We start from the raw sequence: 16114 nt of genomic DNA on the forward strand, positions 1-16114 counted from the left end.
GTCAGAGTAGTCAATCATATAGCACAACTTATAATTAAATGGTTGTTAGTGTACTGAGAGGTATTGCAACATTTTCTAAGGAAGAGTCTCACAAGGTATATTTTTAAGGCCTACTTACAGTGAAATACACCTGAAAAATGCTTCCTTAATTTAAGAGATAGTAGCTTAGTGTTTCCCCATTATGTCAGTTTCTCATATAATTATAAGGCCAACTTGTTCTGTAATTCAATAGCATATCTTTTAACCGAAGTCAGGCCTGCTGATGTTAAATGCATAAAAATTTTTGCCTTTATTATCATCTGAACTTTTGTAGTAAGATAATGGAATATGCCGATCTTGGTTATTTGGGCAGAAATTATCCTTTCATAAAATAATGATCTAGATGATGCCATCTAGCTAATATGTTGTTTGTAAAGGACTGCCACTTAGTGACTATGTTGGGTAATTTTAGGACCTACGTGTGTACCTTTGCCCCCCATGACATTCTGAAATTTGAGCTATTCAGTGTCTTATATACTGTCTTTTCCTATTAACTGGACTCTCCTTACAGAGTCTTTCTAATCGCTTCCTGGTGATTCTTTGCTTTAGAAGAAACATGTCTATACTGCTCCCTTTGTATCTCTTAATGATGTACACCCCCCAGCATATAAAATAGAATATTGTAGAGCTTTTGAAAGCCTCCTTATATGTTCCATTCACATTCTTCTCTTCCTATTACAGGTGACCAACTTTCCTGAATTTTGTTATTCATTCCTTTTTTTAAAATAGCTTTATACATATGTTTATATTCCTAAATAATATTTTAGTTTTGCCTGTTGAACTATATATAAGTGAAGTCATACTACTTGTATTATTTTCAACTTTGTTATTTATTTTTACTATTGAATTTGTTTGAATATAGCATGTTACTTTTGCATTCCAGTGTTCATCATGTTGGTTTTCTAGCTTTTTTCTATTATAGACAATATTGCCATTAATATTTTTGTTACTCGTTTTCTGGTGTTATACATACACAAAATCTATATCCCTGACAACCCTTGACTTAAACAGATTTTCTTTTTTTTTGTATTCTCATATCTAGAAAGGTATTAAATGGAGGTCACATCGTAGTGTTAAATTTTCCTTGTTATTGTAAGATTCAGCTGTTTATTTGCCATTTGTGTCTGCTTTACTATAGACACTTGTTCATTTTTATATTGAATTGTCTTTGTTACTGTGTTGTGGGAGCCTTTATATATCCTGGATTCTAAACTTTTACCAACTGTATATATTGCAGATACCTTCTGGATTATGGCTCGTCTCTTCACTCTTTATGGTTTCACTTGGCTTCTTTATATACTCCCACAAGATTTTTTCAAATTATTTTTAATGGGCAGAATTTCCTACCCTTTCTCCCTTCCCAATCTAAAATTTATAAAACCTTGACATATGAGAAAGGTAAGTGGAGCTGATCTGATTGGGGAGTAGACCTGGAGTACTATATGGGTTTCTTTGAGGCAGTTAGAACCTTGGGGTTTATCTGGAATCCATACTGGCCCCATTGCTAGGGCCCTTGGGCTGTGAAGAGACCTGAAGACATGGAGGAGAGAACATAGTCTGTTTTGATAATCATGCTAGTTTAAACGGACTGGAGTAGAAACCGAAGGTGAAAAAATTAGACAAGGGCCAGGTAATGTTGTCTTGTATTTAATGTAAGGAACCTTGGACTTTATCCTGTAGACTAGGCATCAGTAAACTATGGCCTGTAGTCTAAATCTGGCCTACTGCCTGTTTTTTCATGACCTACAAGCAAATAATGATTTTTACATTGTTAAATGATTGGGAAATTGAAAAAATTATATATTTTATGATGTGTGAAAATTCAAATCTGTGTCCAAATTCAAATCTGTGTCCATAAATAAGGTTTTATTGAAACAATCACACTCATTTCTTTTATAAGTATTGTCTATGGATGCTTTTGAGCTACAGTGGCAAGAACTGAGTAGTTGCTACAGACACAGTATGGCCTGGAAAGGCTAATATTTATTCTCTGGCCCTTTACAGAGAGTTTACCAACCCTTGCTGTAAATGCTAGAGGGCTATTGAAGAATTTAATCATAGACTAACACAATCATCTTTATATTGTAGTAGCTAACGTTAGTAGATCTCTAGAATATTGCTGGAAGATAGGCAAGACTAGAGTCAAGGGAGCTGATTAGACTGTAGTGGCGTTTCTTAAATTGCATGTTAGTGTGCTACCGAAAAAAGTTTTTTTCTTTAGTTTGATAAATACTGTATTAAACAAATACTAGCAGATGTCTTTACTGCTGGACTGAACGCAAACCTTTATTGTGGGACAGTTTATTGTGAATACCTAAAAGGAGAATGTAGAGGGCACCATTTGCTAATGGTTTTGAAGAATATGCTACTCTTGAGTTATGAGAATCAGCATTTATTTAAGTCATCTGTCTTAATATCTGTCCGAGGCTGGCTCAACCTGCATCATGTATTGTTAAGGCATATATCTTCTGATACCTGTTGTGGAACAGATGCACTAAGATGAGTAGGAGTGTTTATATCACTGCAGATTTAATGTTTGCAGAAATCTTGTGTATATTTATCTGATGTGGAAAGTTTGGGACATGTAAATGATAAATAAGAAAAGACGATTGATTAACAGAGGAGGTGCCGAATTGAAGAGACCATTTGTAATCAGAGTCTATTAAGTGTATCTGACTTGAACAGCCGAGCTTAATTGAAAGGCCAGATTTTCTTGCTTATCCCATCTCTACAGTGTAGCCTTCGGCAGGCTTTCAGACTGTTCCTTTGGAGCCAAAGATTAAATAGCTTGGAGGAATTTATATCTATCTAACTCTTGTTCTGGTACAAGGTTCTTGTTGTCTGTTGTAACTTTTTCTAGACTCAGAATGTCTTTTGAAATGATTTTAAATCAAACTCAGATGTAAGTAATTAAGAAATCTCTATTTTTAAGCAGATGAATTAAAGTACGCTAAGTGGAAAATCTACCAGTGTTTAACAGAAATTAACCCCAGGTCAAATTTCGAATCCAATTTTGTTTTATAACAATGCCTGTTAATAACTGTATAATTAATTATATATAACAATACGAAATAATCTACATTTATTAAACTCTTTTTATTTTGGGGATGCAGATATATCAGGTATCCTGAAAACAAAGAATATAAATTATTAAATCAGTATAACAAAATGAGTATTTATCTTTCGATTTCTATTAACATTAATTTTTTTGTTTGAACAGATGATGAATAAGGTATTTGGAGGTACTGTCCACAAAAAAAGTGTTAGAGAAGATGGAGTCTTCAACATTAGTGTGGATAATACATGTTCATTATTCAGGTATTATATTTTTAGATGAATAGGAACGGTAGTAATTAATTTAGAGTTGGTACTGTTATTTTTCACAATTGGAGATTCCATAGTTCATAAACAAAATTAAGGCTGTAGTAGTGACCACAAGTGTAATTGTCATATTTGCCTTCCAGTTGAGTGTCAAGACAACATGGGATGGTGATGTTGTTAATAGGGAATAAGGAAGGCATTTAAGAAATTTGAAAATGCCTGTGCAGTCATGGAACCCTATTTGGAATTGTATATATTGTGATACCAACATTTGTGCTTTCCCTTTTAACTTCTTGATCTGTTTTTAAAGATTTTTTTTTTCTTTGAGACTGAGTCTTGCTCTGTTGCCCAGGCTGGAGTGCAGTGGCACGATCTTGGCTCACTGCAACCTCTGCCTCCTGGGCTCAAGTGATTCTCCTGTCTCAGCCTCCCAAGTAGCTGGGTTTACAGGCACTGTTACCACGCCCTTTGTATTTTTAGTAGAGATGGGATTTCACCATGTTGGCCAGGATGGCCTCCATCTCCTGACCTCATGATCTGCCCTTCTCGGCCTCCCAAAGTGCTGGGATTATAGGCATGAGCCACTGCACCTGGCTCAAAGATTATTATTTTTCCAAGGAAGAATAATTAAAAAGCCAATGTTGCTCAAAATAATTTTTTTTTTTTTTTTGAGACTGAGTCTTGGTCTGTCACCAGGTGCCAGGCTAGATTGCAGTGGCTCTATCTCGGCTCACTGCAGCCTCCGCCTCCCAGGTTCAAGCAATTCTCCTACCTCAGCCTCCCTAGTAGCTGGGACTGCAGACACGCGCCAACACCCCCAGCTAATTTTTATATTTTAGTAGAGACGGGATTTCACTATGTTGGCCAGGATGGTCTCGATCTTTTCACCTTGTGATCCACCCGCCTCAGCCTCCCTAAGTGCTGGGATTACAGGCGTGAGCCACCATTCCCAGCCTTCAAAACAATTTTTTAAACTGAAGTACTCATTGTCAAAATGAGTTTGAAATCCAGTGCTTATTCAGCTTCGTCACGGAGACGTGTTGACACTTAAATTCATCCTTATTTTGCGTGACTAATCTTGACAACAATTTCAGGAATCTTATATGTGATATACTAGAAGCTTTAAACATGAGGTTAAGATTTGATATTTTTTTGTTTGTGTTTCTAGTTTTCTAAAATTCTGGGACTCTATCACAACCTATACTATTCCCAAACAACAATGATGACAACAACAAACCCCAAAATATCTTTTTGGCATTAATGTACTTTATCTTCTTGCTTTATTTTTGGTTTACATTTTTATTCCTTGATATTATTTATTTTTAAATTTTATTTTATTTTTGAGACAGAGTCTCACTCTGTTGTGCTCAGGCTGGAGTGCAGTGGCACAATCTTGGCTCACTGCAACCTCTGCCTCTCGGGTTCAAGTAATTTTTCCCTCCTGTCTTCTGAGTAGCTGGGATTACAGGCAAAATTTTTTGTATTTTTAGTGGAGATGAGGTTTCACCATATTGGCTAGGCTGGTCTCAAACTCCGAATTTCAGGGGATCTACCTGCCTTGGTCTCCCAAAGTGCTGGGATTATAGGTGTGAGCCACTGCTCCTGGCCATTCCTTAATATTATTTAATATCGTAAACAGTATCTTTTTATGATTGATTTGTTTGAATCAGGGTCCAGAGAAAGTCTACACATTACATTTGATTAATGTTACTTAACTCTCTTAAGTAAAACTTTCTTAACTAAGTATTGTTAATTTGTTTGGCACCAGAAGTCCACATTGGTACTGGGTTGTAATTCTTTCTAGCACTTTCCAGATAACAGAATTGGGTAGTACCTAGTTTGTTAGAATTAGAAAACAAAATTATTAGTGTATACTTATTTCCAGTTAAAATGAAAGATAATAGGGTTTTTACCTAACTCCTTCGGTTTTGTATTTCCTAACTCTTAAGCTAATGTTGATCGCTAATTATGTGTTTTAACCTACAATATGCCTATATCTATACTGTACTTATAGTTGCAGGGTAACAATTTCAGTACTAGTCCTATTACTACTTACAGAAGACTACCAAATGAAGTGTAGCCTTTGAAATATCTCTGTTCTTAACATAAATCTCAACAGATATATAATTTGGAATTATTGTTCTATAATCTCTTAAAGTTATTTCTTGTGTGTCTGGTTATAATACCAACTTCATATATTTATTTGTTCTAGTTTCTTTCCAGTTTTTATGGATTGACTTTTTTAAGGTTTAATGTTTTTTTATTGTCTTTATTTGTAATGGATGTAATATTTGAATTCTAGCAGTGTTCCATTGTCACACTCTTTCTTCTATTTCTTTTAAATCATGTGTAGCAAGCTTGTATTTCTAAAACAAAAGAACCCATGAATCATGTTTTTAATTAAGATATTTGTGTGTTTTATTTTTTGTGCATTTAGGGGCCTTCAGAAGGAAGAAATTGTTTTGCTCACACATGGAGATAGTGTAGACAAAGTAGCTGATGGATTCAAGGTTGTGGCACGTTCTGGAAACATAGTAGCAGGTGAAAATTCTAAAAATTTTGCAGAGTTCACTTTAAAAACTTTATCTGAAGAGTAAACATATGTTGCTGTATGAGATATTCTTTGATTTTCCTTTTTTTTTCTGATTTTTCTTCTCTTTTTTTAAAAGATAATATGAATGTAGGATTAACTGTTATGAAGGGAATTCAATAATAGGATTATCTGGAAGTCTCTCACTTACTGGTTTATTCATTTGGTTTGAAATACTTTTTAAAATGTTCGTTCAGTATAAGCTTTTCAAATATAAAACACTATACTTTTTGTTAAACGCATGCTCTGAATGAAGAGACCCCCTAAACAGGCTTTGTGTGAGCAGCATGGCTGTTTATTCACCTGGGTGCGGGCAGGCTGAGTCCGAAAAGAGAGTCAGCAGTGGGTGGTGGGATAGGAGTTGGTTTTGTAGATTTGGGGTAGGCAGTGGAAAGATATAGAAGTTACAGTTTAGGGCACTTTTTGCAAGCTATGAGAAGGGTCAGAGGATCTGGAATCGTGAGGTTGACCAAGGTCGGTTACAAAGTCCAGTATCAGTTGAGGCGGGAATACAGAACAATAGAAGAATGTCTCAAAGTTAATTAGGCACTGCAGGAGTAGGTCATTTCTTCTGCTTTTGTGGTTTTCTAGTTACTTCACACTTTCTAGTTCCAGGAATTCACCTGGAGTGCATGTGCAGGTCACAAAGATTATCATGCAGTCCACGGCACTGTTAGTCAGCCTAAAAGACCTTATACTTTATAACTCAGGAAAAATTTGGGGACTCTATCTTCCTACTATACTATATTCAGAGTTACTTGTCTTTTATTCCTTTCTTAGAAATACATAGCCATAGCACCCGAATAAGTACTCAGCGTAAATTTCCCTGAACCAGGGCTGGCATACTGTCACCTGTGGGTCAGATCTAGTCTCTTGCTTTTTTTTTTTTTTAATTGTCCAGGAGCTAAGAGTGATTTTTACATTATTAAAGGGTTATAATAAAATACAAGGACTGTATATGTTCTACAGAGCCTAAAGTATTTACTGTCTCGTCCTTTGCAGAAAGTTTGCTGACCCATGCTGTTAACCATTTTGTTGTCTACTTTTTTGAGGAAAGGGAATTGACTTTCTGGTGGTTTGGGGTTTTGACTTACTTACCTGAATAATGTAAATAATCACTAATAGTCCTGGAAGTCAGTAAAAGAAAAAGGTGGGTTTATCAGTACACCTAAATAATAAGTTGAAAAAAAGATTTGTCATGTATAAGATGAATTTGGTAATCTACCTGTAGTTTCTTAACAGACATTAGAACATAATGTATGCTATTACATTAGCATAGGGATGCTCAAGAATGGTTTTTATGCTAAAATGTTTTTACTTCATAAAAAAAGATCAACAGTGGTAGATGGGCTTGTGTATTTTTATTTATCCAACAAACATTTGAGTACCTGTTGTGTGTCATGCACAATTCTAGGTGCCAAGAATGTAGTAATGAAGAAAATAGGCCAGTTGTGGTGGCTCTCACCTGTAATTCCAGCACTTTGGGAGGCTGAAGAAGGTGGATAACTTTAGGCTAGGAGTTTGAAACTAGCCTGGGCAACATAGTGAGACCCCATCTCTACATTAAAAAAAAAAAAGTAATTAGCCAGGTGTGGTGGTGCACAGTTGCAGTCCTAGCTACTCAGGAGGCTGAGGTGGGAGAATCATTTGAGCCCAAGAGATCACGGCTGCAGTGAGCTGTGGTTGTACCACTACATTCCATCCTGGGCAACAAAGCAAGACCCTCCTAAAAAGAACAAAACACAAAACCAGTATAGCAAAAAATCCTGTTTAACATTGGGGAAAGGGGAAAGTAAATAATAAAGAAATATAGACTATGTCAGAGTCAGATAGTTTACATTGAAAAAATAAGAGGGAAGAGGGTTTTCTGGAATATGGATGATTGGCTTGTTACAATTTTATAGGCTATTCAGGGAAGGCACTCCTGTAAGATGACATTGGACCTGAAGAAAATAAGTGCTAACCTTTTGGATATTTGGGGAAAGAGGAAATAGCAGTATAGAGATCCTGGGTGGGGACCGTATTTGAGGAGCAGCAGGGAATCCACATGGTTGGAGCAGAATAAGCATGGTGGGGAGAGTGATAGAAGGTGAAGTTATAGAGGTAGTTGGATGCCAGAACACAGGACCTTTGGGCCACTGCAATACTTTGGCTTTACTCATAGTGAGGTGGGGTTTTAAATGAAGGAGAGATATGATCTAATTTCAGGACTAGGCTGTGATGAGGAGAAAAGATACAGGGTGAAAGAGAAGCAAGAAGACGAGCTAGGAGTTTATTGTACTAATCAGGAGAGAGACAGTGTTTTCAGGATCAGAATAGTAGTGATAGATAAAGGGCAGGGTCCCTAGAGAATTTCCTACCAGCCTGCCTACTGGGAGAACAGGGTGGAGCCACAGGAAGTTCTCACCATTTGCAGGGGGGCCTGGCGTTTGTTGTTCCTGTGTGGTGACTTGGGATTCTATCTGTGAGATGGGGGCCTGTTAACAGGAAGCCTTCTCACTATGCTGAGAGTTTTTTTCCCTTTTGTCCAATAAATTCCATTTCCCCTCACCCTTCAAAGTGTCTGCATGCTTAACTTTTCTTGGTCATGTGACAAGAACCCGTTTTTTTCCTACAACAGTAGAAGAGGAAGTTGTTAGGACCAGGGTGGGAGAGGTGGAAGTTGTCAGGACTAGGGTGGCAGAGGTAGACATTGTTAGGAGTGATTGTATTCCACTGTGTTTTGAAGGGAGGGACAAAGGATTTGCTCTTAGATTGCATGTGGGGTGGGGGAAAAAAGTAGAATCAGGTTTTAACTCCCAAGTTAAAATTCAAGATGCTTTATTAAACATCAAAACAAAGGTGCTGAGTAGACAGTTGTATATATGAGCCGGGACTTTAGAGAAGAAAACTGGGCTGAGATATAAATTTGAGGGTTTATCAGCATACAGACAGAATTTTAAGGTCATGAAAGTATGAGATCACTCAGAATGTATAGAAAAGAGATTTAAGGGCTGAGTATTGAGCAACTCCCATGTGTAGAGATAGGCAAGATGAAGAGGAGCCAGCAAAGGAGATTCAGAAGGAACAGACGGTAAAATAAGTGAACCAAGAGAGTGGTATCCTGAGAGCCAAATAGAGAAAGTGTGAAGTACTGTGGTACAGTAGAATGAGTATGAGTTTGGGATCCTGTCAGGCCTGATTTAGGTACTTAATTAGCTGAGAGTTCATACAAGTTTCTTGATATCTCAGAGCCATAAAATAGGGGTAACACATGCTCTCATAAACCATCTAGCCTAACATTTATTGCCTTGTAGGTAATATTTCCCAGAAACACATGAGTCAAGTAGGTGAAGTTATATTTGTGGTTAATAGTAGTCAAGAAAGAAACAGTATATTCTCACAAGTCTGATATATGAGATTCTTTTAATATAAGAACTTGGTAGCTGTACAGTGCATTTGAAAGCCATGTGCAACTGAGAACCAAAATTGAATTATCATTGCACTAGATAGACAAGACAATGGAAGTAGCTTGGGTGGAGAAGTGAGAATACTGTGAAATAATCTCTGTGTAGGACTTAATGTACTGTCCTATAGCTCATTAATTGCTGTATCAAGAAAGACCTTTATAAAGAAAGATTATACCAATGAAGTTTTTGTTTTTATTATGTATTTCCTTTTCCTATAGCTAAAAATCCACAGAGACATATCAATTTTAACATTTATAGAGGAAGAAGGCTGGGTGCATTGGCTCACGCCCATAATCCCAGCACTTTGGGAGGCCAAGGCAGGAGGATTACTTGAGCCCAGTAGTTTAGTAGACAGCAGGATAAAATCCCATTTCTGCAAAATATTTAAAAATTAACTGAGTGTGGTGGCATGCACCTGTTGTTCCAGCTACTCAGAAGGCTGAGGTGGAAGGATCACTTGAGCCCAGGAAAATGAGACTACAGTGTGCTATGATTATATGACTGCACTCCAGCCTGGGCAACAGAGCAATGAATACCCTTGTGTCAAAAAAAAAAAATAATAATAATAATAAATAAAATTGGCTGTGAGCAGTGGGCTCATGCCTGTAATCACAGCAATTTGGGAGGCTGAGGCAGATGGATCTCTTGAAGCCAGGAGTTCAAGACCACCTGGCCAACATAGTGCAACCCCATCTCTACTAAAAAATATAAAAAATTAGCTGGGCATGGTGGCACACACCTGTAATGCCAACTACATGGGAGCCCGAGGCATAAGAATTGCTTAAACCCGGCAGGCAGAGGTTGCAGTGAACCGAAATCATGCTACTATTCTCCAGCCTGGATGACAGAGCGAGACTCTGTCTCAAAAATAAAGAAATAAAATAAAAAATAAGAATTAGACCTTAGAGGAAGAGGTTGTGAGAAACTAATTGTGGGTATTGCTTGAGTCTTTTCAGCATGAAAAAAGTTTGAATTTGTGACTGTTTTCTCTATAAAGGCATAGCAAATGAATCTAAAAAATTATATGGAGCACAGTTCCACCCTGAAGTTGGCCTTACAGAAAATGGAAAAGTAATACTGAAGAATTTCCTTTACGATATAGCTGGGTGCAGTGGAACCTACACTGTGCAGAACAGAGAACTTGAGTGCATTCGAGAGATCAAAGAAAGAGTAGGCACGTCAAAAGTTTTGGTAAGCAATTTATCATCTAAAAGTCTATAAATTTATATCAATAATGTTGGAATCCAGAAACTAGAGTCCTCAACACAGCCCTTAAAAGTTCTACAGTTTTAGAGTGCTTTTTCAGTTACCATACATACCTTTGATATAAACAGTGCTTCTAGGTAATGATTTACACTGATAATGTTTATTTTCTTTTTGCTTGTTCTGCTCAGTTTGATTTTTCATTTTACCCCGTAGGTTTTACTCAGTGGTGGAGTAGACTCAACAGTTTGTACAGCTTTGCTAAATCGTGCTTTGAACCAAGATCAAGTCATTGCTGTACACATTGATAATGGCTTTATGAGAAAACGAGAAAGCCAATCTGTTGAAGAGGCCCTCAAAAAGCTTGGAATTCAGGTCAAAGGTATTGAAGAACTCCAGAAAAGTTAAACTTACATGTCAGGACTTGTTTAATCAAAACTAGTCTCATTGTTTAAATGAGCACAATTACAGCTTTCTCAGTATGCCCAAGGTTGAAAATACTTGTTTTTTACAGTTACCTCTGCTTTAAGGGGGTTTCAGTATAAATTTTTAAACTATGATTCTGCTAGTTTTATACATAGATTGATAAATTAACATTTTCCAGCTACTATTCAGTTCTTCTAATTATATACTTTAAAAATTATCTTTTCCTGGCCGTGTGTGGTGGCTTATGCCAGTAATCCCAGCACTTTGGGAGATTGAGGCAGGTGGATCACCTGAGGTCAGGAGTTTGAGACCAGCCTGGCTAACATGATGAAACCCCGTCTATACTAAAAATACAAAAAATTAGCTGGGTGTGGTGGCTCATGCCTGTGATTCCCAGCTACTCGGGAGTCTGAGGCAGGAGAATTGCTTGAACCTGGGATGTAGAGGTTGCAGTGAGGTGAGATCACACCACTGCACTCCAGCCTGGGCAACGAGTGAAACCTCGTGCCCCCCCCGCCAAAAAAAATCTTTTCCCACCCTATTTCATATTTAGGCATGAGCCTACCCAAGCCCTCCTCAGATATGGGTATATAGATTATTTTGCAAATAGAAAAGATAATAGGGGAGGTGAAGATTCTATAGTTACTTTTTTTGGTAAACTTGTTTTTTAAAAAATAAAATAAAAAAAATTTTTTTTTTGGATTGAAACAGGGTTTCACCATTTTGGTCAGGGTGGTCTCAAACTCCTGACCTCATGATCCACCCCCCTCAGCTGCCCAAAGTGCTAGGATTACAGGCTTGAGCCACCATGCCTGGCCTAGTAAACTTCTTAGTCCTTAATAGCATTTACATTTGTAGATAACTTTTATACTTTTTAAAAAGAAGATGCAGTTGATAGTTATAATGAAATGAGGTCAGTAGTTTAATGTTACAAGCTATTGTACATATTGAATTAATTGGAACTGATACCAAAAGGCTGAATATAATGAAGACTTGTAGGTAAGCATGATGTGAACATGAGTCTATTTCTTTGAAACTTTTCTAAAATAACAGTAAAAGCATAAAACAGTATAATGCCATAAGGATGAGGGATAGAGGAGATGATAACAGACAGATGATTTCAACAAAATGTTGGAAGGTAGATAGCAGATGGGTAGTGGTGGATTTTCTTGGTTTAAGCTTCATGGGTTTCTAGAGAGGTCTCTCCCAACATCCTGGGACGGTCCCCAGTGGTATCTTCACATGGTCATATGTTTTTGTGAAATTTGCAAGTAAGATATTTTGATGATTTGTAGTTTATTTTCTTTCGACTCTAACTTGTTCTCTGTTAGTTGGTGCTGGAATGGCTGTGGGCATTTTGAGATCAGGCTAAGACAAAGATGAGCCGGCGATGTGCTTAGTATGGGTTTAGTGGTATATATGTGATTTGCAATCATTTCTACGTAAAGTACTTTTTAGCCATCCCAGTATAACTTATAATTTTTAGTATCTTATATGTTATTCTGTTTCTTGAAGAAGTCCTTCAAATTGTAAAACTTGGTTATGTTCCCTAGTAACTGATGTAGCAGGATGGAGGAATTCACAGCCTTGGGGTAGGATGGGAAGGAAGCCAACAAAAAGGAAGCTGATTTATGCTGCAGACTTCTGGGGAGGCTTAGGAATTTGAAGCATTGGTTTTTTTGGAGGGGCATTGGTCTTTGGGTTAGCCGAAAACAGGGATTGGTTAAAAATCTGAGAAGCAGATCATTTTCCTTAGCACAGGAGCAAACTGCTGCTGTTCTTCCCAATCAGAACACTATGGGTGTATTCTCTCTCTAGAGGGGCTACACTAGAGAGGTTCTGGATTTGAGCATACTAATACCAGGCATAGTTGAGGGTGGAGGTAAGATTCTATGTTAAGAACAGGATCAAGTAAAATTCTGTTTGCAGAATAGTGATTCCCTCTTCCTACCACATCCTCTGTTCAACTGCCAGAATGCTAACAGGCAGGAGAAAGAATGTCTTCTCTGGGTAGTTGACCAGGTTCAGGAAAGACCTACAAATTCACTGGCCTTTCTGCAATGAAATAGCCAGCTGCCTGTTCATCTTATAGTGAAGGCCATCAGTAGCTTAGATTTATTAGCAAATAGAGATCTTAGTCAGTTTTTAGTTTCCTGTCCTTAAATAAAAAAAACAGCCAAGGATTTTTAAACGTATGTTCATAAATACCAGTTTTACAAGACACTAGTTAGTGTGTGATTCTAACGACTTTGATTTTCTATTTAGGAACCAGTGCTTTTGACTCCCTTGGGGCCAGGCTTCTTGCTGTGGTTTCTGCTTATTGCTCTGGTGAAGCACTGAACAGAGAGAAAACAATCAGCATTATTTATTTATTTGTTTATTTTTTTGAGACAGAGTTGTGCTCTGTTACCCAGGCTGGAATGCAGTGGCGCCATCTCGGCTCACTGCAACCTCTGCCTCCTAGGTTCAAGCAATTATCCTGCCTCAACCTCCTGAGTAGCTGGGATTACAGACATGTGCCACCAGTCCCAGCTAATTTTTGTGTTTTTAGTAGAGATGGGGTTTTGCCATTTTGGCCAGGCTGGTCTAGAACTCCTGACCTCAAGTGATCCGCCCACCTTGGCCTTCCAAAGTGCTGGGATTAAAGGAGTGAGCCGCGGTGCTTCTCAGCATAATTTGTGATGTCATGGTCCTAGATCTAAATGCCAGGAGATTCTCATAGAAACAAAATTTAATGAGTGTCTGTATCTGAACTCTCTTACTCAGGATTTATTGATAGTTCTTGAATATTGATAGTTTATTAAAATTTGTAGGCAAATTTAGGGGAGATCAAAGGAATCATATAGCTTTTTTTTCTGTATTTTGACTTATTTTTGATTTCAAAAAGTTCTATCAATTTAAAACGCATCTCCCCTTTCCTCCAGTGATAAATGCTGCTCATTCTTTCTACAATGGAACAACAACCCTACCAATATCAGATGAAGATAGAACCCCACGGAAAAGAATTAGCAAAACGTTAAATATGACCACAAGTCCTGAAGAGAAAAGAAAAATCATTGGGGATACTTTTGTTAAGGTACCTTTGTTTTTAATATCCTCAACATGTACTGTTTTTGATGTGAGTCTTACTATTTGTTTTTCTTTGTCATTATATCAAAATAGCCAAATTCGCTAGTTTTGGTTTGTTTCTTATGTGGCTGAGAGTTTTACTGTGTATTGTCATTATATTGACCAGTAGAAACTGTTTTGTGTTTTAATACACATGTATGCTTACCTTGCCAGGCTGTTACTCTAACTTTTTAAGAATAGATATCTTCGTCTGATCATAGACTTCAATTCATGGGCTCTTTCAATGGCTAATTAATAGAATGTTTGCGTACTTTTTTTTCTGGAGACAGAGTTTCGCTTTTGTCGCCCAGCTGGAGTACAATGGAGTGATCTTGGCTCACTGCAGCCTTCATCTCCCAGGTTTAAGCAGTTCTGCCTCAGCCTCCCAAGTAGCTGGGATTACAGGCATGCACCATCATTGCCCAGCTAATTTTTTTTTTTTTTTGAGACGGAGTCTCACTCTGTTGTCCAGGCTGCAGTACAGTGGCGCAATCTTGACTCACTGCAACCTTTGGCTCCCAGGTTCAAGCGATTCTCCAGCCTCAGCTTCCTGAGTAGCTGAAATTACAGGTGCATGCCCCCATGCCTGGCTAATTTTTGTATTTGTAGAAGAGATGGGGTTTTACCATGTTGTTCAGGCTGGTCTCTAACTACTGACCTTGCGATCTGCCTGCCTCAGCCTCCCAAAGTGCTGGGATTAGCACCATGCCAGCTGCTAATTTTGCATTTTTAGTAGATGGGTTTCACCATGTTGGTCAGGCCGGTCTCAAATTCCTGGCCTCAAGTGATCTCAAAATCTCACCCGCCTTGGCCTCCCAAAGTGCTGGGATTACAGGTGTGAGCCACCGCACCTAGCCTCACATACCTTTTTGAATCATGTTAAAGGATATATTCATAAAGGAGTTTATTTTGGGAGTTGGTGGATTTTATTTTCTGGTCATTGTTTCTAAGTGCTGTAAGAAATTTAGCTGAAAGTATAAAATTTTGCTTTAAAAAATGTTATCTCTTACAAGGCTGTTTTATTCCTGTTGATTATAGATTGCCAATGAAGTAATAGGAGAAATGAACTTGAAACCAGAGGCGGTTTTTCTTGCCCAAGGTACTTTACGGCCTGATCTAATTGAAAGTGCATCCCTTGTTGCAAGTGGCAAAGCTGAACTCATCAAAACCCATCACAATGACACAGAGCTCATCAGAAAGTTGAGAGAAGAGGTAAAAGTTTATAACTTTTTTATAAAGTAGATACATTTCTTCCCTCCTCCTTCTTCGTAATATTCACAGAGTTGCACAGCTATCACCACATCTAATTTTAGAACATTTTTATTACCCTAAAAAAAAACCTCATACCCATTAGCAGTTACTCTTTATTCTACTTGTTGTCATTGTCATCCTGCTTCCACTTCCCAGCTCCTCCTTTCCTCCTCTCTTGCAAGCCCTAGGCAATCACCAACATGAATTTATTTTCTGTCTCTATAGATTTGCTTATTTTGGACATTTTATATAAATGAAATCATATAATATATGATCTTTAATGACTGACTTACCTTGATGTTTTCAAAGTTCATCCATGTTGCTGCATGTATCAGAACTTTATTCCTTTTTATTGCCAGATAATATTCCATCGTATGGGTATACTATGTTTTATTTATCCATTGATCAGTTGGTGGGAATTTGGGTTATTTCCACTTTTTGGCTGTTATAAGTAATGCTGCTATGAATATTGGTTATAAGTTTTTGTGGATGTGTGTTTTTATTTTTTTGGTGTATGCCTGGGAGTAGAATTGCTAGATCTTAAGGTTTAACATTTTGATAAATTTCCAAACTGTTATTTAAAATGATGATACGATTTTACATTCTTGCTAGCAATATATGAGATTCCAATTTTTCGAGATCCTCACCAAGACTTGTTATCTCTTTCCTTATTGTAAAAAACACATAATGTAAAATATACCATTTTAAACCTTTTTTTTTTTTTTTT

General features: G+C 37.4%; 1 protein-coding gene across 1 annotated transcript in view; it reads left to right on the forward strand.

The window, feature by feature from the left end:
* GMPS (guanine monophosphate synthase) overlaps window positions 1-16114 on the forward strand; it is a 79036-nt gene that overhangs the window by 37469 nt on the left and 25453 nt on the right. Inside the window, exons 4-9 of the mRNA XM_017522927.2 lie at window positions 3260-3357; window positions 5798-5901; window positions 10397-10590; window positions 10819-10984; window positions 13953-14104; window positions 15175-15348. Of these exons, the coding sequence (XP_017378416.1) occupies window positions 3260-3357; window positions 5798-5901; window positions 10397-10590; window positions 10819-10984; window positions 13953-14104; window positions 15175-15348 (888 nt within the window). The remainder of the gene's footprint in view (window positions 1-3259; window positions 3358-5797; window positions 5902-10396; window positions 10591-10818; window positions 10985-13952; window positions 14105-15174; window positions 15349-16114) is intronic.

This window comes from Cebus imitator, unplaced genomic scaffold (assembly GCF_001604975.1).
Source record: "Cebus imitator isolate Cc_AM_T3 unplaced genomic scaffold, Cebus_imitator-1.0 Scaffold25, whole genome shotgun sequence".
Classification (NCBI taxonomy): Eukaryota; Metazoa; Chordata; class Mammalia; order Primates; family Cebidae; genus Cebus; species Cebus imitator.